This window comes from Vipera berus, assembly GCF_964194415.1.
Source record: "Vipera berus genome assembly, chromosome: 1".
Taxonomy (NCBI): domain Eukaryota; kingdom Metazoa; phylum Chordata; class Lepidosauria; order Squamata; family Viperidae; genus Vipera; species Vipera berus.
In genome coordinates this window covers 277,520,320-277,544,654 of record NC_138202.1, presented here as the reverse complement: position 1 = coordinate 277,544,654, position 24,335 = coordinate 277,520,320, and the positions used below count along the sequence as shown (strand labels likewise).

The 24,335-nt window shown below is 38.2% G+C and overlaps 1 protein-coding gene across 5 annotated transcripts in view; it reads right to left on the bottom strand.

Annotated features, from left to right (window-relative positions):
• The window catches only part of ARID1B (AT-rich interaction domain 1B), a 448,568-nt gene that overhangs the window by 402,307 nt on the left and 21,926 nt on the right, over positions 1–24,335 (bottom strand). For all 5 annotated transcript variants that reach the window (XM_081332098.1, XM_081332099.1, XM_081332101.1 and 2 more), the window contains exon 2: positions 7,577–7,771. In XM_081332098.1, the coding sequence (XP_081188224.1) occupies positions 7,577–7,771 (195 nt within the window). The remainder of the gene's footprint in view (positions 1–7,576; positions 7,772–24,335) is intronic.

Genomic DNA, 24,335 nt, shown 5'->3' with positions numbered 1-24,335 from the left:
AGCTGTATTCTGACAGTTCAAAATATACTACATGTGTAAAATGAAAGACTTCAAATTCCATTCAGTTTTGTCATAATCCTTCTTTGCTCCACATTCTGTACAGGGAGTGCAGAATTATTAGGCAAGTTGTATTTTTGAGGATTAATTTTATTATTGAACAACAACCATGTTCTCAATGAACCCAAAAAACTCATTAATATCAAAGCTGAATATTTTTGGAAGTAGTTTTTAGTTTGTTTTTAGTTATAGCTATTTTAGGGGGATATCTGTGTGTGCAGGTGACTATTACTGTGCATAATTATTAGGCAACTTAACAAAAAACAAATATATACCCATTTCAATTATTTATTTTTACCAGTGAAACCAATATAACATCTCAACATTCACAAATATACATTTCTGACATTCAAACACATAACAAAAACAAATCAGTGACCAATATAGCCACCTTTCTTTGCAAGGACACTCAAAAGCCTGCCATCCATGGATTCTGTCAGTGTTTTGATCTGTTCACCATCAACATTGCGTGCAGCAGCAACCACAGCCTCCCAGACACTGTTCAGAGAGGTGTACTGTTTTCCCTCCTTGTAAATCTCACATTTGATGATGGACCACAGGTTCTCAATGGGGTTCAGATCAGGTGAACAAGGAGGCCATGTCATTAGATTTCCTTCTTTTATACCCTTTCTTGCCAGCCACGCTGTGGAGTACTTGGACGCGTGTGATGGAGCATTGTCCTGCATGAAAATCATGTTTTTCTTGAAGGATGCAGACTTCTTCCTGTACCACTGCTTGAAGAAGGTGTCTTCCAGAAACTGGCAGTAGGACTGGGAGTTGAGCTTGACTCCATCCTCAACCCGAAAAGGCCCCACAAGCTCATCTTTGATGATACCAGCCCAAACCAGTACTCCACCTCCACCTTGCTGGCGTCTGAGTCGGACTGGAGCTCTCTGCCCTTTACCAATCCAGCCACGGGCCCATCCATCTGGCCCATCAAGACTCACTCTCATTTCATCAGTCCATAAAACCTTAGAAAAATCAGTCTTGAGATATTTCTTGGCCCAGTCTTGACGTTTCAGCTTGTGTGTCTTGTTCAGTGGTGGTCGTCTTTCAGCCTTTCTTACCTTGGCCATGTCTCTGAGTATTGCACACCTTGTGCTTTTGGGCACTCCAGTGATGTTGCAGCTCTGAAATATGGCCACACTGGTGGCAAGTGGCATCTTGGCAGCTGCACGCTTGACTTTTCTCAGTTCATGGGCAGTTATTTTGCTCCTTGGGTTCTCCACACGCTTCTTGCGACCCTGTTGACTATTTTGAATGAAACGCTTGATTGTTCGATGATCACGCTTCAGAAGCTTTGCAATTTTAAGAGTGCTGCATCCCTCTGCAAGATATCTCACTATTTTTGACTTTTCTGAGCCTGTCAAGTCCTTCTTTTGACCCATTTTGCCAAAGGAAAGGAAGTTGCCTAATAATTATGCACACCTGATACAGGGTGTTGATGTCATTAGACCACACCCCTTCTCATTACAGAGATGCACATCACCTAATATGCTTAATTGGTAGTAGGCTTTCGAGCCTATACAGCTTGGAGTAAGACAACATGCATAAAGAGGATGATGTGGTCAAAATACTCATTTGCCTAATAATTCTGCACTCCCTGTATATCAGCCACATCTTTTGAATTTTATATGCTAGATTTATATTCTCACTGACTGAAGGAGCTCAAGGCTCAATATGTCCCTTCATTTTATCCCATAACAAAATATGATGTGGGTTAGGCAATCACTGAAGGGACAGGGAGAGAGAAAAAATGATTTCTATTCTCATTTCCAATCCCTCAATCTCATCTGAAGTTTCAGCCCTTTGATTTAGGCTAGTTTCTTTATATGTCAAGTAAAATGCAATAGAATAAGGCCTATTCTGCAAAAGTTATATTGGCTGCCAACTAGCTTCCAAACCATATTCAAAGTGAATGCCTTATAGAGTCCTATGTGGTATAGCAGGGGTCCCCAACCCGCAGGCTGCAGCTCACTACCAGGCCATGGGCAGTTTGTAAGTGGGTGGTTTGGAAATGGATGGTTTGGCCGGTGCATGCACATCTGCAGCTCAAGTCACACGAAAGGTGGGCCGGCGCACACAGCTCAAGTCACATGAGCAGTGGACTGGCATGTATGTGCATGAACACATCAGCCCACTGCTTGCACGGGCCAGTTTCCCTCTCCCCCCTCCCCCCAGGCGACCAAGCTATAAAGGTTGGGGACCGCTGTGGTATAGGGTCTCCTTATCTTTATGAACCACATGCTTCAGATGAAATCTGCTCACCCAATGAGTTTTAGCTGGGAGGGGATCCTATGTATACCTACTTCTTGAGTATGAGGTCCATATAGTTTTATTACTGCAATCTACCTAGAATCTTTTGAACATGTAACATAGGTAAAGGTAAAGGTAAAGGTTCCCCCGCACATGCGTGCTAGTCGTTTCCGACTCTAGGGGCCGGTGCTCATCTCCGTTTCAAAGCCGAAGAGCCAGCGCTTGTCCGAGGACATCTCCGTGGTCATGTGGCTGGCATGACTAGACGCCAAAGGCGCACGGAACGCTGTTACCTTCCCACCGTAGTGGTCCCTATTTTTCTACTTGCATTTTTACGTGCTTTCGAACTGCTAGGTTGGCAGAAGCTGGGACGAGTAACAGGCGCTCACTCTGTTACGCGGCACTCGGGATTCGATCCGCCAAACTGCCGACCTTCCGATCGACAAGCTCAGCGTCCTAACCCACTGAGCCACCGCGTCCCTATATGTAACATATACATTATCATAAACACACACACACACACACACATATATATGTATATATATATATATGTAATTTTTTTTTGATTGCTAAAAAATTACACAAATATGAACTGTCACTGCTGTGACTACTGCCTGTTGATGGCCTTGGGTTAGGCTGAAACAGGAAATAAGATTTGTCCCATGTTTGGGGCCTAGCAAGGTAATCTAAATACTTAACAAACATTTAACATATATACATATACATATACATATACATATACATACACACACACACACACACACACACACACACACACATACAGGGAGTGCAGAATTATTAGGCAAATGAGTATTTTGACCACATCATCCTCTTTATGCATGTTGTCTTACTCCAAGCTGTATAGGCTCGAAAGCCTACTACCAATTAAGCATATTAGGTGATGTGCATCTCTGTAATGAGAAGGGGTGTGGTCTAATGACATCAACACCCTGTATCAGGTGTGCATAATTATTAGGCAACTTCCTTTCCTTTGGCAAAATGGGTCAAAAGAAGGACTTGACAGGCTCAGAAAAGTCAAAAATAGTGAGATATCTTGCAGAGGGATGCAGCACTCTTAAAATTGCAAAGCTTCTGAAGCGTGATCATCGAACAATCAAGCGTTTCATTCAAAATAGTCAACAGGGTCGCAAGAAGCGTGTGGAGAAACCAAGGCGCAAAATAACTGCCCATGAACTGAGAAAAGTCAAGCGTGCAGCTGCCAAGATGCCACTTGCCACCAGTTTGGCCATATTTCAGAGCTGCAACATCACTGGAGTGCCCAAAAGCACAAGGTGTGCAATACTCAGAGACATGGCCAAGGTAAGAAAGGCTGAAAGATGACCACCACTGAACAAGACACACAAGCTGAAACGTCAAGACTGGGCCAAGAAATATCTCAAGACTGATTTTTCTAAGGTTTTATGGACTGATGAAATGAGAGTGAGTCTTGATGGGCCAGATGGATGGGCCCGTGGCTGGATTGGTAAAAGGCAGAGAGCTCCAGTCTGACTCAGACGCCAGCAAGGTGGAGGTGGAGTACTGGTTTGGGCTGGTATCATCAAAGATGAGCTTGTGGGGCCTTTTCGGGTTGAGGATGGAGTCAAGCTCAACTCCCAGTCCTACTGCCAGTTTCTGGAAGACACCTTCAAGCAGTGGTACAGGAAGAAGTCTGCATCCTTCAAGAAAAACATGATTTTCATGCAGGACAATGCTCCATCACACGCGTCCAAGTACTCCACAGCGTGGCTGGCAAGAAAGGGTATAAAAGAAGGAAATCTAATGACATGGCCTCCTTGTTCACCTGATCTGAACCCCATTGAGAACCTGTGGTCCATCATCAAATGTGAGATTTACAAGGAGGGAAAACAGTACACCTCTCTGAACAGTGTCTGGGAGGCTGTGGTTGCTGCTGCATGCAATGTTGATGGTGAACAGATCAAAACACTGACAGAATCCATGGATGGCAGGCTTTTGAGTGTCCTTGCAAAGAAAGGTGGCTATATTGGTCACTGATTTGTTTTTGTTATGTTTTTGAATGTCAGAAATGTATATTTGTGGATGTTGAGATGTTATATTGGTTTCACTGGTAAAAATAAATAATTGAAATGGGTATATATTTGTTTTTTGTTAAGTTGCCTAATAATTATGCACAGTAATAGTCACCTGCACACACAGATATCCCCCTAAAATAGCTATAACTAAAAACAAACTAAAAACTACTTCCAAAAATATTCAGCTTTGATATTAATGAGTTTTTTGGGTTCATTGAGAACATGGTTGTTGTTCAATAATAAAATTAATCCTCAAAAATACAACTTGCCTAATAATTCTGCACTCCCTGTATATATATATATATATATATATATATATATATATATATATATATATATATATATATATATATATATATATATATATATATATATATATATATATATATATATATATATATATATATATATATACATACACACACACACACACACACACACACACACACACACACACACACACACTAGAAACTAGAAACAAGGATCATGCATACCTAAGAAGCATGCGTACCTTTATCAAAATAAGTATCCCATTGATTTCATCTGAAGTTGCCACTCACAACGGGCATCACAGATGACAGAACAACTACCATCACCTGGGCCACACTCCCCTACATCCACGGCGTCTCAGAAACAGCAGCACAAATATTATCGGCTCGTAACATCAGAGTGGCGCACAGACCTATTCAAACCTTTCGCAGATAAATAATGCGCCCCAAAGAACCCCTATCCACGGGCAAAATGTCATCAGTGGTCTACCAAATTAACTGCAATGATTGTCCATGCAATTATGTCAGGGAGACCACAAAATGCCTCTGGACAAGGCTCCATGAGCATGAGCATGAACTGGCCATTAAACGTCAAGAGAAACGATCCCAGGTATGGGCTTACACCACTGAGCACAACCACACTTTCAACTTCACAGAAGGCCAGAGTCATTGCTCATGACGCAACTAAGGGTGGCCGCTTGTTAAAAGAGGCTTGGTTATCCAACCAATATTCCATGAATTGGCACACTGAGCTATTACCAGCTTACCAGATGCTACGCCGGTATGAATCATCATGCAGGATGACTGAGAGGATGAACCAATGACCATCACACACACACACACACACACACACACACACACACACACACACATGTATATGCAGTGCTTTTTTTGTTAAAAGAAAAAAAAGGTGCCGGAATTCACACACATCATACTACCCACCTTGCCTACCCTACAAGGTTCCATCCAAAAAAGGTGCCGGAACTCCATTCTGGGCGTTCTATGACAAAAAAAGCCCTGCGTATATGTAAATATGTATATGTGTCTGTGTGTATATGTATGTATGCACACACATACACGTATATGTATACATACATACATATACACACACACACACACATAATATATATATATATATATACACACACATACACACACATACACATACATACATACATACATACATACATACATACATACATATATATATATATATATATATATATATATATAAAGTTGAATTCATTTATAAATCCCACCTAACAATATCTGCACATAATAAAACCCACTGAAGAACGGAATTCTTAAGCAATTTCCAGCTCAGTTTTACTTATAGACAACTGTCTCCATTGCAGATATCATTGGCAGGTCTGCATTCTGAAATTTTAACACTGTTTATTTTCCATTTTGATATATAAGATACAAGCACTAAAGAGAAGAACTGGATTTACAAGCTAAACATATGAAACTCTGGAGCCTGTCCAAACAAAATTATCCCTGGGTGTTGATGTCCATTTAATAAAAATTCAATGTTGTAATTATCTTCCTACTACTTCCCCAAAGAGTATTAGTACTCATAACCATATTTCTCATCCAATTATTTTAATGCTGCAAAAAGACAGATAGGGACAGTGGCCAATTGCTGCATCAGATCACTGCCTTCTGATAGATTTATTTTTTTTTTTTAAAAAAAATAGCCTTTTTCCACAAGTAAAAAAAAATGCAAACACTACGCTTAAGATAGAAAATAGCAATACTCCTTCCCAAAATAAAGAGCATCATGGGATAAACCAGTAATAACTTTAATTAAATTAAGAAGTAAATGTTGTCTTCCTCTTTGTTTCCAAATAACAACAGTCATGTTACTGTCTTTTAAAATCCATCATTTGCAATTGCACTATTAAGAAACACCCAAATAAATTTCTTGCCACTGTTTAGTGACGCTAGCCATCTCCCACAAAATTGTCACCTTTACACCTTTACAACTATACTCTTAGCAATCTAAACCTCAAGCAACCTTGTCACGTGTAGTCAAACAAAAGTGTGAATGCACAGCTAATTACTGAATATTCCATGCTAATGCAATAAATATGCCTGCCTTCCTGCCCGATCATTATTTTCCATCTTTGCCATATTTAAAATCAAGAATGTTTTAAAAAGTAATTTTATTTAGCCCTACACAGAGACAGTGCTCTTTTCTCAAAAAAAACCCCAAACCCTTGCATTTGTGAACAGCACAGTCTTCAATAAACAGCTTAATCTGAGATTTACCAACGTACTCTAATCTTTTGATAGCTTTCATCCATTCTGCCATTTCAAAAACACAAATGGCTTTACCCAGGCTATCATATGATGAAAATGTAAGTACAGTAATTGACCTTCTTGAGATAATGGGAAAGAAAAAATTGACATCAACTGCAAAACTCTAACCCTAGATTAAAATGAAACCATACAATCTACATGCTTCTTGTTGGAAATAAGGAAAACCTCTCCCTGCTGTTTGAGCTGGAGGAAGAAAGAAGTATGCTGTAATGCATACACATGTAAAGCCTATACTACTACTACTATTACGATACTTTTTATGTCTTCCAACAACTTTATTGTAGATTTCAACAGTTGTTGTGCTGACCAACAGTATATTCATTTCAATCAATCCGCCCTCCTCAGTTTATTATTTATGATGGGAAAAAAAATGATTAGCAGCAGAAGGCTTATGGCAGCTGAACAAATGAAAAAGTTCACAAATCCAGAGAATGCATTTGATGAATAATATATCCTCTTTTTAAATGGATACGTTCATCACTGACAAAAGAAAATTAAATCTAAAAAAGAAAACTAATAAATCACAAATTTCCCAATCCTAAAATGAAGGATATGCTGAGAGAGATGTTGTGGGCTAAGTATTACTTTACAGAATAAAATCAGAAAGAAACATTAACCAACCTGTTGCTGTGGATATTGCATTCCTCCCATGGAAGCAGGAGTTCGGCTCTGCATTCCCATCGGAAAACGCTGGGGTCCTGGTGGTCCATATGACTGCCCTGGATATGGACTGCCGGGCTGGGACTGGGCATGGGGGTTGTTGCCAACTGCAAACAACTGAGGTCTTTTCATTACCATTGAATCCATTGGGTTGCCCTATGGATTAGAGGAGGAAAATGACAAAAGCACATTTCAATCCGTGCATGAATAATTTTGAAAATCACTTGGTGCACTTTCAAACAGTCTTCATTCTGAAATGAAATCTACTAGCATATATTAAAAAAAAAGTTTAATTTTTAAATTTCAGTTTAGGTTCAAGCATTATGTAACTTAGTTCCAGAGAAACATGTTCATGTAAGTTCCAACTACACAAGGATGAAACACCTTAAGGATGCATTGTTGGCAATGGGAAAATCTTACCAGGCAATAGTTCATATAAATAATCTAATTGCTCCATCTTTACCACTGTTCGCAGGGTTTTCTTTCATTTTCTATTACAAGTCAATAAGCAAATCATACAATATAGTTCACCTCAAAAGTTTTGATTTTTGTTTCGAGTTCAGAAAATAACGATGATATCCTAGTTTTTGTTGGTGGCACATATAATACAGTTACAGCAAATCACTACTTCCTTTTTTATTTATATATCTCACACAGCAAGTCTGGGCAGCTCACAATGGGTAAAAGCAATGCAAAAGCATGGTGCAATATGCAGTAACATACATATCAGCTAATATTACTCAATATGTAGTAAACAGCACAAATATTTTTAAAGTTTTCACATCTCACAAAAAGTGAATGACAATATCTATTCCTTTCTATAGACAATTAAATTATCCACAGTGTTTCTTAAACTGAGGAATGAGCTGTTTCTCCTTTTTTTTTGTACGGAATTTTGTAATTCAGCAAAAGTCAATATGTCTGGAGGAGAGTACCAGAACAAATGTGCATATCCACATACTCATATAGATTCATATCTACAAACTCTATTTTTATCATTACTATAGCTGTTTTTAATAGCAATGGATTTATAATTTAATGTGACTTTTAAGCAGATCACAATTTTCTTTTATATGCTTTTTGCTGCAGAGGTTTCAACATAAACAAATATTCAAAAACTGATTTTCCTGTTTCTAATCAGTCTTGCTATCTGAAACTTCAGTATACTTCAATATTGAATTCTTTCAGGATTTAAGTTACCAATACAATTATGATGTGCTATTTTTCCTTGGACGATTGATTTGACTACACCTGGATACAATCCAAAATTTCACTATGTAACATTTAATGTGCACCACTAAAAGTATGTTTTAATCATCTTGGATAGGTACAACTCCAGGTACTTTCGCACAGATCACTGGCTGCCCCTTTGTTCTGCCCTTCACATCGTTGACTCCCATTAACAATAGGTCTTAGACTTAAATACCGCTTCATAACGGCCTTCTCTAAGTGGCTTACAGAGTCAGCATATTGCCCCCAACAATCTGACAGTCCTCATTTTACCTACCTTGGAAGGATGGAAGACTGAGTCAACCTTAAACTGGTCAGGATCACACTCCTGGCAGTGGGGCAGAGTCAGCATGCAATAATGCACTTTAAATACTGCACCACCACAGCTATTATGTCTTATTTGGATTTATAGTGGTGGCTTTCCAGAGCAGCCAGAGTTTAAGAATTAAAGTTGACAATTTCATACCCATCTTGATTATCCACTATAGTTTATTGGGTCTCATGAAACAGGAATTTAAATTAATCCTATATTATTACTTCGTTAGGAATTGGATTCAAATGTATGGGACTTGCACACACTTCTAATAGTAATCTAAATTTAATCATCCAAACATGGTTTTGCTTTCTTGTCCTCCTTAGTCTCATCTATGTTTTCAATATTCATTTGATTCAAACTGTATATTTACCTGGGTTATTTAAATTAATTCATCCTACAGTGATATAACTATAGTCCGATACCCAATAGGAAAATGGTTACTGGCATGTTAAGAATGTGATTAAATCTTACTAGCATAGTACAGTTCATCTTAAAAATACAAAATAAGATTCTACAAAATAATAAGCAACCAAAATTATAATAGATAGTAATTATTGCAACATTTTTCAAAGACTCTATCACAAATTAATTATAAAAATTGCAACAGCTAAATGTGTATAAACATCAACACATATGTGCTAGGAAAATATACTCCTCAGAAGAGATGAGCACTTATATATGAATAATTCCCTCTACTGAGAGCCAGTCTGATGTAGTGATTAAGGCACCAGGCTAGAAACCAGGAGACCATGGGTTCTGGTCCCACCTAGGCACAAAGCCATCTTGGTGACCTTGGGCCAGTCACCGTCTCTCAGCCCTAGGATGAAGGCAATGCCAAACAATCTCTGACATCTTGCCAAGAAAACTGCATGGACTTGTCCAGGCAATGGCGAGAAGCCAAAACTAACTTGAAGGCAGAAAAAAACAAAATTACCACCATATCTGTACTCATAGTGAATGCTGGCTTAGAGTCATGAGTTAAAGTTATGCAAATGGTTCGTCTTTACAAAATGGACTTTTCTCCCTGCAAAATCCTAGTACAAATTCTCTGCAGATCTCTCGAGATGCAATTATGGGACTTCACAGAATAGAGAGGATGTCATCAGTGATACATGTTCGGACACTGGATGAACAATGTTTCTCTAGTTCTTGACACTGCATTTTAAAAAGTATTGAAACTGGAGCGGATTCAGAGAAGGGAAACAAAAACAACGTATTAGAAATTGAAGTCCTATGAAAAGAGACTGGATGAAATACGATTATTTACCTTTGACAGCAGAAGACTGAGAGGAAATATGACACCACCTTTCAAATACATGAAAGAACCTCACATAGCACAAGGTCAGGATCTGTTCTGCACTTTTCAAGTGTGCAGAACATGAAAGAACGGATTAAAGTTAAAAGAAGGCAGATCTTATTTGAATTTAAAAACACCACCACCACCTTCCTAACTGGAAGAATAGTTTGACAGTGAAACCAATTACCACGAGAAGAGGTGGGCTTCCCTTCACTGGATGTGTTCAAATGACGGAAAACCCAGAAAAAAAATTACATTGGTTTGCTGAACTGAGCAGTGGGTTTGACTTGATGACCTAGCTTGCTTCGAACTCCAATGCTTTTGCCGCACTACATGGCCATAATAGCAATGAAGAGGTTTTGCCATATTTCTCCTGGGAGATTTAGAACTGTGGAGCAGTGGAGAGAGGTACATCTTAAAATATTCAACAGAAATATATATCTTTCCTTAGTTTAAATTGATGGCCTTTATAAAATAAAGCAATGAAATTAAATGTCACTTCCTCAAGCTGCATGTTATACATTTATTCCAATCTTACTTTTAGACTACTGGGATTGGGGTATCAACCATTCACAGGTAATTTATTATACTTTGGATAAATCTATTATGAACATAGAGCAAACAAATCACAATCAACATCTCCCATCCCTTTTTAATGAACTACACACAAGTTGACTTTTTGCAGTGCCATTGCAAGGGCACACAGAGATTGAAATAACATTTAAACCCAGTTACTCACTCACAATTTATCCTACCTGATGGCCAAGAGAATTCTACAACTGAGAACAACTAATTACAGTACTTGCTTTCCTTGTTGTCTTTAATATTACTGCATTATTTAAGAGTAAGTTATAGTATCTTACACTTATTCCTCTATCTGTGTCCGTACTTCTAGTTTATTTTTAATCCTGACTTTTTGTTACCTTGAACCCATCACATCAAAGTCTTCTTGAAATCAATATAAAAAACCTTCATCCATAAAGGAACAATTATTCTATTTTTTATGATTATATCTGAAAGTTTTATTCTGGATTTCTTGTCTTATGTTTCAGGAATTTTGAACATTTGACTGTTTTTTCCCAGTTGCTCACAAAAACAATGACAAATGCTTTGATTATCTACCAGAACTATGCCAGATGCATTCTCATATCTTCCCCAAAGGCTGTTCCTGAGGATGAAGGGAATCTGTGGGAAGCTACACAATGGAACATATGGTTGCAACAGACAAAGAAACTTTGAGGAATTCTATCTATGAAGTATTAGTAGAAGTACCCAATGTTTAGATTCTGCTATAGAATACATTTCATTATTTTGACGCAACATGTGCAACATGTTTTAAAAGTTCATTTTTAAATAAAAATGAAAGACAATACAGAAAGCTCCAGTGGTAAATGAAAAACTCCAATAGGATTGTTTAAATATAATACATTCCACTTCAAGAGGGTAATATTCATAGTATTTTTTTAAAAAAACTTTACCTAAGAAATACATTTTTCTTATAATTTATTTTGCTGTAAAACAATATAATTCAACTACTTCTAACATACTTCATAAGCTATATGAAGATAAACTGCCTAAAAGCAGCACATTTTAAGGAACTCATGAGCCCTGCCCTAGTTACAAGCAAGTTCCCCTAGGGAATGTGCACAGATTCACAATATGCACTCAGCATTTTGATTTCCAGATTTAAAGTCAAAATGCTAGATGAATGTTCATAACATTTTGAATAAGAGCTTAAGTTGAGGACTTGCAAAATATGAAAGGTAGAGAACAATTCAAATAAAGAAATGTTAGGAAATAGTTTCCAGGTATAAACTGTCTGATATGTTCTTCCAGAATGTTTTTCTATGTTTCTACCTATATTTACAATATATAAAAGTAATGAGCGGTGGCTCAGTGGGTTAGGACACTGAGCTTGTCGATCAGAAGGTCGGCAGTTTGGCGGGTCATATCCCGAGTGCCGCATAACAGAGTGAGCGTCTGTTACTCGTCCCAGCTTCTGCCAACCTAGCAGTTCGAAAGCACATAAAAATGCAAGTAGAAAAATAGGGACCACTACGGTGGGAACAGTGTTCCATGCGCCTTTGGCATCTAGTCATGCCGGCCACATGACCACGGAGGCGTCCTCAGACAAGCACTGGCTCTTCGGCTTTGAAACAGAGATGAGCACCGGCCCTAGAGTCGGAAACGACTAGCACACATGTGCGGGGGAAACTTTACCTTTTTAATAAGAAAGAAAAGAGCCTATACTCCCAGAGTTATCAACCTATAATGGAGGTGTATAAAAGAACAAATCAAAATGTACTCAGGCTGATGATGGCTAGTTGGTACTGAGATCTAGCTTTTAATTCTTCGGAAGCTGTACAGCTCAGGATCTGCAAGACTGATGTCTGTAACTGAAGAAGTATTGCTTTGCTATTGATAAGAGTAGAAAAGAAAATTGCCAGCATCCACACTATTTTCAGCTATGCTGGTTACCAATAACAATTCCAATATTGCAGATTATGTCCTTGTTTCTGCATCTAACAAGTTTTGTGATATACTCAGTGAAGAGACGGGCAACGTGTGACACTTAGATATGGTTTGGTGTCCACCAGCTCTTTCTTGTACAACCAACAGCCAAGGGATGACTGAAACTCTAATGCTACATCATCTCAATGGCCATCTGCTACACATTCCTACTTTAGCACTATGTTGACTTTTAGACCTTAATATTCCCAACCTAATGGGCACAATCAGGAGTAGCCACAAAGAGAGGGGTATGGCCACCTGATTGAGGTTGCAATCTTGACTTTGACTCCCCTGCAGATGACCCTAGGTAGGGACACAGCCTCCCTGCCTTTAATAGAATTCACATTAAGAAGAGCAGCTACCTGAGTCACCGCTGCCAATCTGGACTGTGCAAGGCAACACATTCTATTTAACGCAGCCTTGAAATATTAAAGGAAACAAATTGCTCTGTTAATATGCTTTGAAGTCAGAGGTGGGAAGAGCTTTAGAGACTAAGTCACACTGGCTTTCACATTGTGGAAGGACAGGTACAAAAATACATCCACTCTATTTTGTACAGTTACATATTAACATAGAAAAAAATGTATGCTGGCCATATATTCTCTGCATTTATGGCAAATTATTAATCAAGTCCCACCTGAAACAATTTGTTAAATTGATTTTAATCACTCGGCCTCTCATGTGAAGCTTTGTATAATCAGCATTTCATTTACAAAATTAATTGCCTGATTGATTCTCAAGAGGCAGTAGCTGTCATTACACTGCTGTCATAACTTTTGAAAAGGGGTGTCACAGCATGGAATTCTGACAGTATGAAAAGCATTGCTATTTAAAACTGAGGGTGGGGGTGAGAATACATGCAGTGGCTTTACCAAGTAGTTTTCCAGGCTGAAAGAAAGTTTTGTTTAAATTATTTATTTTCCTCCTACCATCTCTCCCTCCCCTCCCTCACCCCCCTTCTCCATCTCTCTCTCTCTCTCCCTCCCCTTCCTCTCCTAACAGTTTTAGTCAGACTTGTGACTCCTATCCTCTACTCAGTGAATTAATTTACCAAACTACTATTCAGCATTTATTACTGTGAATCATTGTCAATTTAAGTCAATTATGCCATGCTTTTTCTGGATGTGTATAACGAGGCTGTTTGTAGATGGGGGGAGGGGGTGGCCAGCCGATTCAAAGGTCAAGTTAAGGCTGCTGATTTTGCATTTTTAAAACGAAAGTCTTCTATAACTTCACAACTTTTTATATTGATTTTAACTGCCCAGCTGTTTCCTTGTAATAAAAAGGATTGTATCTGGTGCACACTGTATTCATATGGAACTAAGCTAATTTTTTTGAGGCTGATTGAATCAAAAACAGGTCCCTTGAATCACCACTGTGCCGTATTAGTTCAGTTTGCAGTCCCAAACAGCATCACCCAGAGGCAACGAAGATAAAAATTATTCTATGACGACACTGCTGCTCTACTGTAACATGAAAGAAACAGGAAAGAATTTTGTCTCTCTGCTTTCCGCTACAGTGATTCCACACACATATATATATACCGTATTTTCCGGCGTATAAGACGACTGGGCGTATAAGACGACCCCCGACTTTTGAGAAGATTTTCAAGATTTCTCGTCTTATACGCCGGAAAATACTTACATGCCAGTTGCCAAGTGTCCGACACAAGTCCGATTCAGGCCTGTCTGATGCAGATGGGGCAAAGCCTCCCTTTTAAAGCCCAAAGGGGCTTTTCCTTCCACCCACCCTTTTGAATAAACACAAGAGCTGAGTTGACACGACGCGCTCTTCCAGGCCAGACTCTGCAAACGGCATGCCAGAAGCCGCAACCACCGCGAGAACTCCGAGTCCCCGCCTTTCGGCAGCCTGCACAGCTGAACGCAATCCGGCTTTGAGAGCACATTTGCAGACGGAGCAGCCGCCGCGTCTGAAGCCAAGCCCCGCCCTGGAGGCGGTCGGCCAGGCGGGCCCAGAAGACGTGCTGGAGAGCCGGGCTTGGGGCGGCCATGCTGAGGCCAGCTGGCGAGGGCCGCTGTGTGGACTGCGGGCGAGAGGGGTGCCAGGCCACCAAGTATCGCTGTCCAGACTGCCGGGAGAGATAGCGGGTAGCAGGGCGCGCTCTGCTTATGCTCAGATGCCCCTCCCGGGGTCTGGCGTTTGCAAGGGGGAGGGGAAGGGGCTTAGAGGCTCTTGGGGGTGGGAGGGGAGAGTCATGTTGGAGGGGGGACTGGACTAAGGAGGGTTGAAGTTGCTTTGCAAGAATGGTGGCGCTTGATTGATTTATGTACTATTTTCCGACGTATAAGACGACTGGGCGCATAAGACGACCCCCCCAACTTTTGAGAAGATTTTCATGGGTTAAAAAGTCGTCTTATATGCCGGAAAATACGGTATACATTATGCAACTTTCAAAGATATTTATGGGAACTCATAAAAAGTAAATAAAGAAGAACTGGGCTTTGTTAGAGACAACTATTGTAACTTTTACCATAATGCGGAAAGCAACAATAAAGATTCTCCTCATTACTTATGCTTACCAATCTTTACTAATTGTCCCATGCTAATTTTTACATTTTTAGGAGGCAATCTAAGTTCTCTGTTAAATAAAAGAAGCATAAAACTCTTCTCAATAAGTATTATTTGACTGCTAATTAATAACTTGCCCTGCAGCATCTAAAGGCTTTCTAAACTCAATGACCACAAAGCGAGTTTTGCCAGAAGGAATTTTTCACACTGTGTCAGACTGCTGAATCTCCAGTTAAACACAGACTTTTGGGATCACATTTTGGTAGCAAATTTTGTTTTTGTATGTACATTTTTCATCTTTATTTCATTATCCATAAGAAATAGCTTCTGAAAACTGTTATTCAAATTATCTTTTCCTTAAAAGAAGAATAAATTATCTTAGTCTGGATTACTTTTTTGAATATTTGTTTGAATCAATCAGCAATGAAATTAAACTATAAGCCACTTAAATAACCCAAATACAATAGTCTATAACAAACTTGGTAAATATTCCCTCAACTCCTTATATCATTTGCAAACACACTGAACATCACTGGGCCCAAAACAATGGCATCTCACTCAAGATAGCTCTCCAGGTTCATTTGAACCCATTTATAACTTAGCTTTTGAGTATGCTATTTGAGCCAATTGTGGATCCACCTAAAAGTTTAATTGTCACTCCACATTTAATCATTTTGTTAATAAAGAGGCTACTGGACACAGTCAAAAGCCTTGCTAAAGATAGATATTATTCATGTCCTTTCTCAAATCAACTAGTCTAGTAACTCTATAGTTAAAGGAAATCAGGTTAGTCTGACAACCCTTGTTTGGCATAAATCCATGTTGGCTCCTGTTAACTAATAAATTCATATCTAAATGCTCGAAGACATACTGTTTGATAATCTCCTTAAGGACCTTGCCCAGGTCTAGTGTCAAGCACATAAGCTTGTATTTTCTTGGATCTTGCTTCATTGTTTTTTTTTGAAAATAGAAACATTAGGTCTCTTCCAATTTTATGGAAGTACACCTGTTGTTAAATATTACAGAGAGTGCTTCTGCAACTACCTCTGCTAGTTCCTTCAATACCTTTAAGGTAAAGGTAAAGGTTCCCCCGCACATGCGTGCTAGTCGTTTCCAACTCTAGGGGCCGGTGCTCATCTCCGTTTCAAAGCCGAAGAGCCAGCGCTTGTCCGAGGATGTCTCCGTGGTCATGTGGCCGACATGACTAGACGCCAAAGGTGCATGGAACGCTGTTACCTTCCCACCGTAGTGGTCCCTATTTTTCTACTTGCATTTTTACGTGCTTTCTGGTCCTTGAGACTAACTTATTTAGATTAGTTAGGAATTCCCTCACTTGCTCGTTGCTTATCTTGAGCTTTAATTCATCCCCTTCCATGTCCCCAGTAGCACAGTGTAGGACAGGCATGTCAAACTGCCAGCCCACGGGCCAGATGCATCATACTGAAACCTCGCCCACCCCATTGCCGGCAATGGGGAAAAAGTCACTATATGTCATGCAACGTCACAAATTTGACATGTCTGGTATAGGACAGGGGTAGGCAACCTTGGCTTTTATGACTCATGGACTTCAACTCCCAGAATTCCTGAGCCAGCTGGTACCCCGGTATAGGACAACCGAGGGCTTGTTCACTTGAGATAAAACAGATGCGAAATAGGGGTTGAGAAATCTGTCTTCTCATAATCAACATTAACTATTTCACCATTCTCTCTCTGCAGAAGACATTTGTACATTTCCTTTTTTTTTCTTTTAAGCAATTTATAAAATTCAATATGGATCCCCTTTGGTCTCTTTAGATGTCTACCATTCTTTCTTGTAGGAATTGATTGAATTTGTACCTCTAGAGTTTTCTTTTGCAGAAGTTCCAAGCCTACTTGGGTATTTTTCTCCTTTCAAATATCCAGCCATTGTATTCTTCACACTATTCTTCCGAGTCCCTCAAAGTCTGCTCTTCTGAAGTCCAATACTAAAGTCTGACTGCTTGAGTTTCTCCTTCCCAGGCTATCTGAAATTCCAGGATAGGTATGGTCACTGCCTCCCAGGATCCCAGGTAACGTTACTTCCCCAACCATTTCTTCCTCATTGGTGAGGATTAGCCATGGTACAGATCACTTTGTTTCCTCTTCTCCCTTTTGACAAATGAAATTGTCTGTGAGAGAGGATAAGAATTTCTCAGACCTATAACTATCTGAACATAGCTAAAATCCCCCCCCCGTCACTAAATCATGCTTCCTTGATAATTGGATCACGTGGCACAGAAGGGTTTCATTCTCTTCTTCACCTTGCCGTAGAACACTATAATAAATTCCCACAACTGTATTCTTTGTATTTCTCTTTCCTTTTATTCTTGCCCATACCAAAAAAAACCTGATTTTTTTTTTGTAGGTCCATGTTTTCCTCATATATAAGCCGACGCCCCTTTCTCTTTGTTGAGCCTAGTTCTGATAAGTTCCAGCACCATGTTCCACTCGTATGTATAATCCCGTCATGTTTTAGTAATACCTATGACATCATTTTTATGTTCCTGGCTCTTCTTTGTTTCCTGTACTTTGCTGTTGTATAAGGCACTGTAGTCTGCAATTGGCACTTCTTACTAACCTGACTCTTGTATTTCTTGGCCATTTCCCCCCCACCCCTGTGTTCTACCCTTCTTTTTCTGGCTGTATGACTACTTCCCTGTCCTTACATGTCAGCAATATAGTCAGATCTGGTGTTTTACTATCCTCTCCCCTTTGAATCAGCTTAAACTCTCTTGATCAGTGTGACAAGGTGCCTGGGAATATATATCCCTTCCCTGTCTTTATAAGATGTAACCCATTTCTTGCATCAGTTCTTCTGGTAGATAAATTAATCCATGGTCAAGGAAGCCAAATCCTTCTCAATGACACCATCTACACTGCCACTTGTTCTAGGATCTTATTTTCTTTTCTTGCATGTCTGCTCATTGCAAGGATAAATTTAAAAAAAACCCTGTCCCTCCTGATCTTTCACCTTTACCATATGTTGAGGGAACAGGATGGTGAACTAACATTCTGCACAACCCAGAGGCAACACATTTATCTTATAAACAATATTATGTCTTTTGTTACCTCGCAGGAGTATTGTGGATCCATTTTTGTGAAAATTATAGCATAATTGTAAGATACTAAAATTGTAAAGTAAACCTAGTAAAGTGCCACTCAAAATATATTTAGATAGATAGATAGACAGATGAAAGAGAGAGATATGATTGATGGATAGATGTAGATGTAGATGGATATAGATATAGACATATATACATCATTATATAAAATAATGTCAGTTTTACTTGTTATTCTCTATGTATAAGGCTATAATTTGTAATAATTTTCAAAATGTTAATTTTAAGAGAACGTTTAAGCCACTCTGAGAAACAAAAAAGAAACAAAACATTATTCCCTTACAGACTAAATCAAAAGTATAAAAAAGTTAAAACTCAGCTTGAAAAATACATTCTACACAATTTATAGTCTGAATACCAGCCTTTAATGGATCAAGAATGAGACTAGATTTTAGACATTGTTTTAGCTCTGTTTAGCTCTTAGATAATTAGGTTTTTTTAATGCCTGGGTCAATATACTATATTAAAAGCAAAGTAAAAGAATTAGAAAATATATATCACAAGTTAAATATTTTCAAAGCACTTGAGAAAACAACATTGGGCACCTGATTTATGCTTAAGAAAACTTAATTTACAACAGATCTTCTTTGTAATGGAATTTTTCCCAAATATTATTTTACAATTCTGATTATGACTTACAAAACTTATTTATTAAATAACTTTTCTTAGACGTGCAAAGCTGTTAATTTGTTCCAACTAAATCATGTATCGTCTGGAAAGATTAAACTGCAGTGATGGAATAGCACTCTGGATAACACATTTCATATGGATTTTAGAATTTAAAAGTCTAACATTATTCAATTCAACATACTTACTTATATAGCCATAATACTATTCACTCTTGTTGTAAGCAATGTCATGCATAACGCATACATATACAATGTTCTATCCTTGCACATAATCCATGCATCAACCACATCTGTGTACCAATTCATATTTTTTCTTTCATTGTTTAAATTTCTCACCTCCCTCTCTTTGAAGATTTCATCAGCTCAATAAAACCACAACTTTCTCTGCCTTTTCCTTCATTTCATTTATTGTTGCTTCATATAATTTGTTTTGCAATTCTTTCATGCTGATCACCATTTTACCTTCAATCCACATTTATTCAGCATCCATTCATCTTTGGATCTTTCTGTATTACCACATATACTCCTTAAGTAAACCATTTCCACTGCATTCAAGTTAATGTTTCTCCTGACATACTCAATTTTCACTTCCATATAAATAAGGAAGCAGAAGTATCAAACCAGTTTTGGTTCTTTTGAAAAACATTCATTCCTCACAGCACAGAACATACCCAGTACTCTTCTTTTTTGCATATCTTCACATTTTTCCATCTTTAGTAAATGCTGTAAGAGGAATTCATTCACATGCTCTATAAATTCATTCACATGCCCTATATTTTTCTCCTAAGGTATAACCTAAGTGCAACACACATATACCAAGTTGGAGTTGCCTTTCAAAACTATCCAGACAGAGACAGTATTGATCTAAAATGCACTAGCGGCTAGTGACTAGCCCATGTGTTGGTAAATCAAAGGTATCATGTCCTTATAACCAGTGGTGGGATTCAAATATATGAACAACCGGTTCTCTGCATGGATGCCGCTTCCAGAAGTCCATTCTGGGCCTGGGCAACAAAAAATTAGCTACCGGTTCTGCCGAAGTGGTGCAAACTGGCTGAATCCCACCACTGCTTATAACACACATATTGCCATCACTTCAATAAGTTGCCAGTAGGTTGTGAATGCCAGTCAAGCTGCTGGTTTTAACCTATAAAGCTGCATACGGTTTAGCACCCAGATGCCTGCTATAGGATCTCTTCACAGAAACAATGTGCCCAAATCAGGTAAGAACACCTAATTAAAACTTATGAAAATAGCAGGCTGGTGAATGGGTATTTTTTGTTGTAAATCAGCAAAAACATTATAAATCATGGTCATATGAACAAAGGACGTTGCACTCCCCCAAGTTAAGGACTACCTCTATTGGTTTGTTTTTTTCTTGACTGTTTACCTAGTAGTCCTATTTCCTACTTATCTGGGTAATGGCTAATAAAGGGGTTGTGTTCTAGGGCCTTTACTCCAATGTGCTTTATAGATAAGAACCAGCACTTTAAATTACACCTGGAAGCAGGTGTAACTGGTAACTAGTGCAACTCCAGAATAGGGGTTTAGAATGGCATACGAAAATAAACCCCTAGCTATCTGGACTAGACAGGTCCATGTAGAATTTGTGTTATGTTCAACTCAGCAAAAACAATGCCTGAGCAATTATTTCCAATTAGGACTATACATTAGGAACAAATTGTGATTTAAATACTTGGACTGATGGGATTGTTCACATCACATTTCAGCTACAGTATTAAGCAACAATTTGAGAATCACCCCCCCCCCCCCCGGGGAAGGAACTATGATCCTAGAAAGAGCTGGGCTTTTCTCCCTACTTTTCTCAATTTTGAAAGGACTTGGTAGGTGACAGAGGGGAAGGCAATGTCTATGTTACATTGTGAGATAGCTAGAACTTTTTAATGGATATTTTTAGGGATTCATTTGGACAATGCTGGGAGGGGAAAAAAACCTATCTTTAAAGACTGAGATACAGTACCCAGAATAAAATGGATCAGAAATGGATATTTTAATTGATTTTTGATATTTTTGAAGTCTAGTAAGCGCTTAACGATCAGTGTAGAAAGACAGGACGTTGTAGAGGTAATGTTGACCTATGGCAGGGGTGGGGAACCTTGGATCTTTTATGGCTTGTGGACTTCAACTCTCAGAATTCCTGAGCAATCCATGCTGGCTCAGGAATTCTGGGAGTTGAAGTCCACAAGTCATAAAAGAGCCAGGGTTCCCCACCCTTGATCTAAGGGATTGAGTACATTTATGTCTTACTTCACATTTTAATCCATCTCTAATCTGCATTAGAGTGATTTTTTTTCCAATTTTTGAAGTCTTAAAATACCAAAGTCAATCAGAAATTAAAAAATCTTACTTTTACACAACTGCCATACTCCATGATATAGGAAATGTACCCAATTATGGGGTATAGTAACAATGACAGATTATTTTGATAGTACATTACTAAATTGTTGGGATGTTTCTAATTAGCATAAAAAGAATTAAGGCATCATTTCTACAGATACTTATATAGATGAAGTTGGATTTATTGCATAATAAAAAGGTGTAACAGCATGCGCAGGAATGAAACACAAATGCCTAACATGATCAAGAGATACCAAACTTTTTTTAAAAAAGCTAATCCATGCAGAAGGGCAGATGCTATACCATAAAATATTTTGTGCTTGGAAATTTTGGTGGAAAAATTTGGTGGAAAAATTACTAAAATTGGACTTGCTTACTTTCTTCACTTCTATCCAGTGTATCTGATAGAGCCATCAAATCCTTACAGTTTGAGAGTACTTGTGACATCTCCCATACAAATTTAGCTCCTTGTAGTATAAAGAAAAAGTGGTGAGAAACCAGATATAATGAAGCAGAAAGGTGCTGTTTACGCTTTTATCTGTTAGGCTCACACCTTTCCTAGTGTGCTGTTAGCTACGTTAAACAGCAAGTGCTGAAATAACTTGGCAACTATCCATCTGACAATTTGATTCACATCTCATTTACTACTGAAAGTAAAATATTTCAGACAACTTTGAGCAAGCAGCTCCTTCTTTAAAAATATATGAAGATATCATAAAAGCTATAAACAAAAAAAAAAACTATAAGAAATTGGCTGTTTTAAATGGCAGCTGAAGTGGCAATAGACACATATGCATTCTGATTTTAGGTTTTGGCACCACTTTGAGGCTCTTGCTATAAGAAGAGATTTTGAAAAAGTATACACGATCCTGACGTCAGTTAAATATGGAAAGGTTTGTTACTTTTATTAAATTGAAACTAAAAATGTGGAATGATTTTTATTCCATCAGGATTTTAATGCAGTAAGCCTATGCATATTCATTTCCAAACTAGCCTGCATACGAACATATGTTTGGTGAACAATATCCCACATTTCTTTTTATGTCATAAACTCTAACCCTAATTCAGTGTTAGGTACTACTTTTAAATACATCTCCTTATGCCTTTGAATATAAGTTTTATCTGCATAAGCTTTATCTGCACCACTAGAGCAGTAGGCAATGGGTAATAGGTCAATAATAATGTTTTTATAATAATATAAAATTCAAACCGTGCAATATCTCATCCGCAAGATGTCATATATTCAGACACAGGGTGCAGGTAGATATTATAATCTATGGAAATCTATGGCTAAAATACGTATACATCTTAGTAATTCAAAAGCAACCATTGCCATACTGTTGACTAGTACATATTTACAGATCAATTACAAGGATAAGAATCAAAATAAAACAGACACTACCATTTTTCACAGAATGAATGGAACGACTGGAAGCATCTGGTCTGCTTCTATAGAATGCAAATATGCCGAAAAATACTTTAACCTAACACATACCAGAACGTCTAAGTGTAATTTGAATGCTTTATGATTGGCAGACCCACAATGGAGAGTGTACAGTTGTACTGAATTACAAAATTGGAAGACAATCAGGATTTTACTAATACCAATTAAAGAAAGCAAATATTTCCCCATTCACTAAATTAGCTTCATTAATCTGTAGCCAAAATGTAATCCCATAAATCATGAATGAAAAAAAAACTATAGACTAACCTGCTATAATTTAATCAGCCTTACTACCTTCATTACGTTGTAAATTCACCCAAGGCCTTCTTTGGTAGCTCCATTCACCTCTGTCTTTCAATATTATTTTTGTTTGGTTCTCCCAGAGAAATTAACATATGAGGGTTCAGAAGACATGGGGGCAAGATAGTATGGAGCAGGACATTAGAGCCAAAACATATGCATTTTTCTTTTTTTATCCAGAAACCTTGTTCTTAACGTCTACTTTGAGTTTCTCTTTCTCTTTTCCTCCTTAATCCTCTTTCTTCTAATATGTATGGATGAGAAGGAATATGCATTTATTGGTCCTATCTATTTTTGGATTGGCCCTATTCATCATCTTCATTTAGTACAGAAAATTTTATCTTTTCAAACCCAATAGGATTACTATCAGGCAACTGAAGAGCTTCGTCATCCTAGCTACACTACACACTAGCAGTATTTTGAGGTGATTTGTCTATAGTTAACAAGTAATATTTTGAAAGCTAATTATTGAACAGTTAATTATATTCAAAAAGAACTTTAATTTTTTAAAAGAATTTTTTTCTGAAATTCCATTTGTTCACATTAAATCCACATTTAATTTGATGGCCTGAAGTAAGGAGAAATAGGAAGCCTCAGTATCACGGCCGTTCAGCGAGTAAAAGCTGCCTAAATAACTGTTAAAAAAAACAATTTATTTATTTATTTATTTATTTTATTTTAATTCCATTTATATCCCGCCCTTCTCCGAAGACTCAGGGCGGCTTACAAGCTTAGCAGTAGCCTTCATTCTATGTATATGCCTGCTTGTTAGGGCATTCGCCCCCCCCCCCAAGCGGCATTATTACAAAGTCAGCTTAATTGCCCCCAACAATCTGGGTCCTCATTTTACCTACCTCGGAAGGATGGAAGGCTGAGTCAACCTTGAGCCTGGTGGGATGCGAACCTGCACTAATTGCAGGCAGCTGGTGTTACTTAAGGAGGCATTAGCCCACTGCTCCACTATTTAAA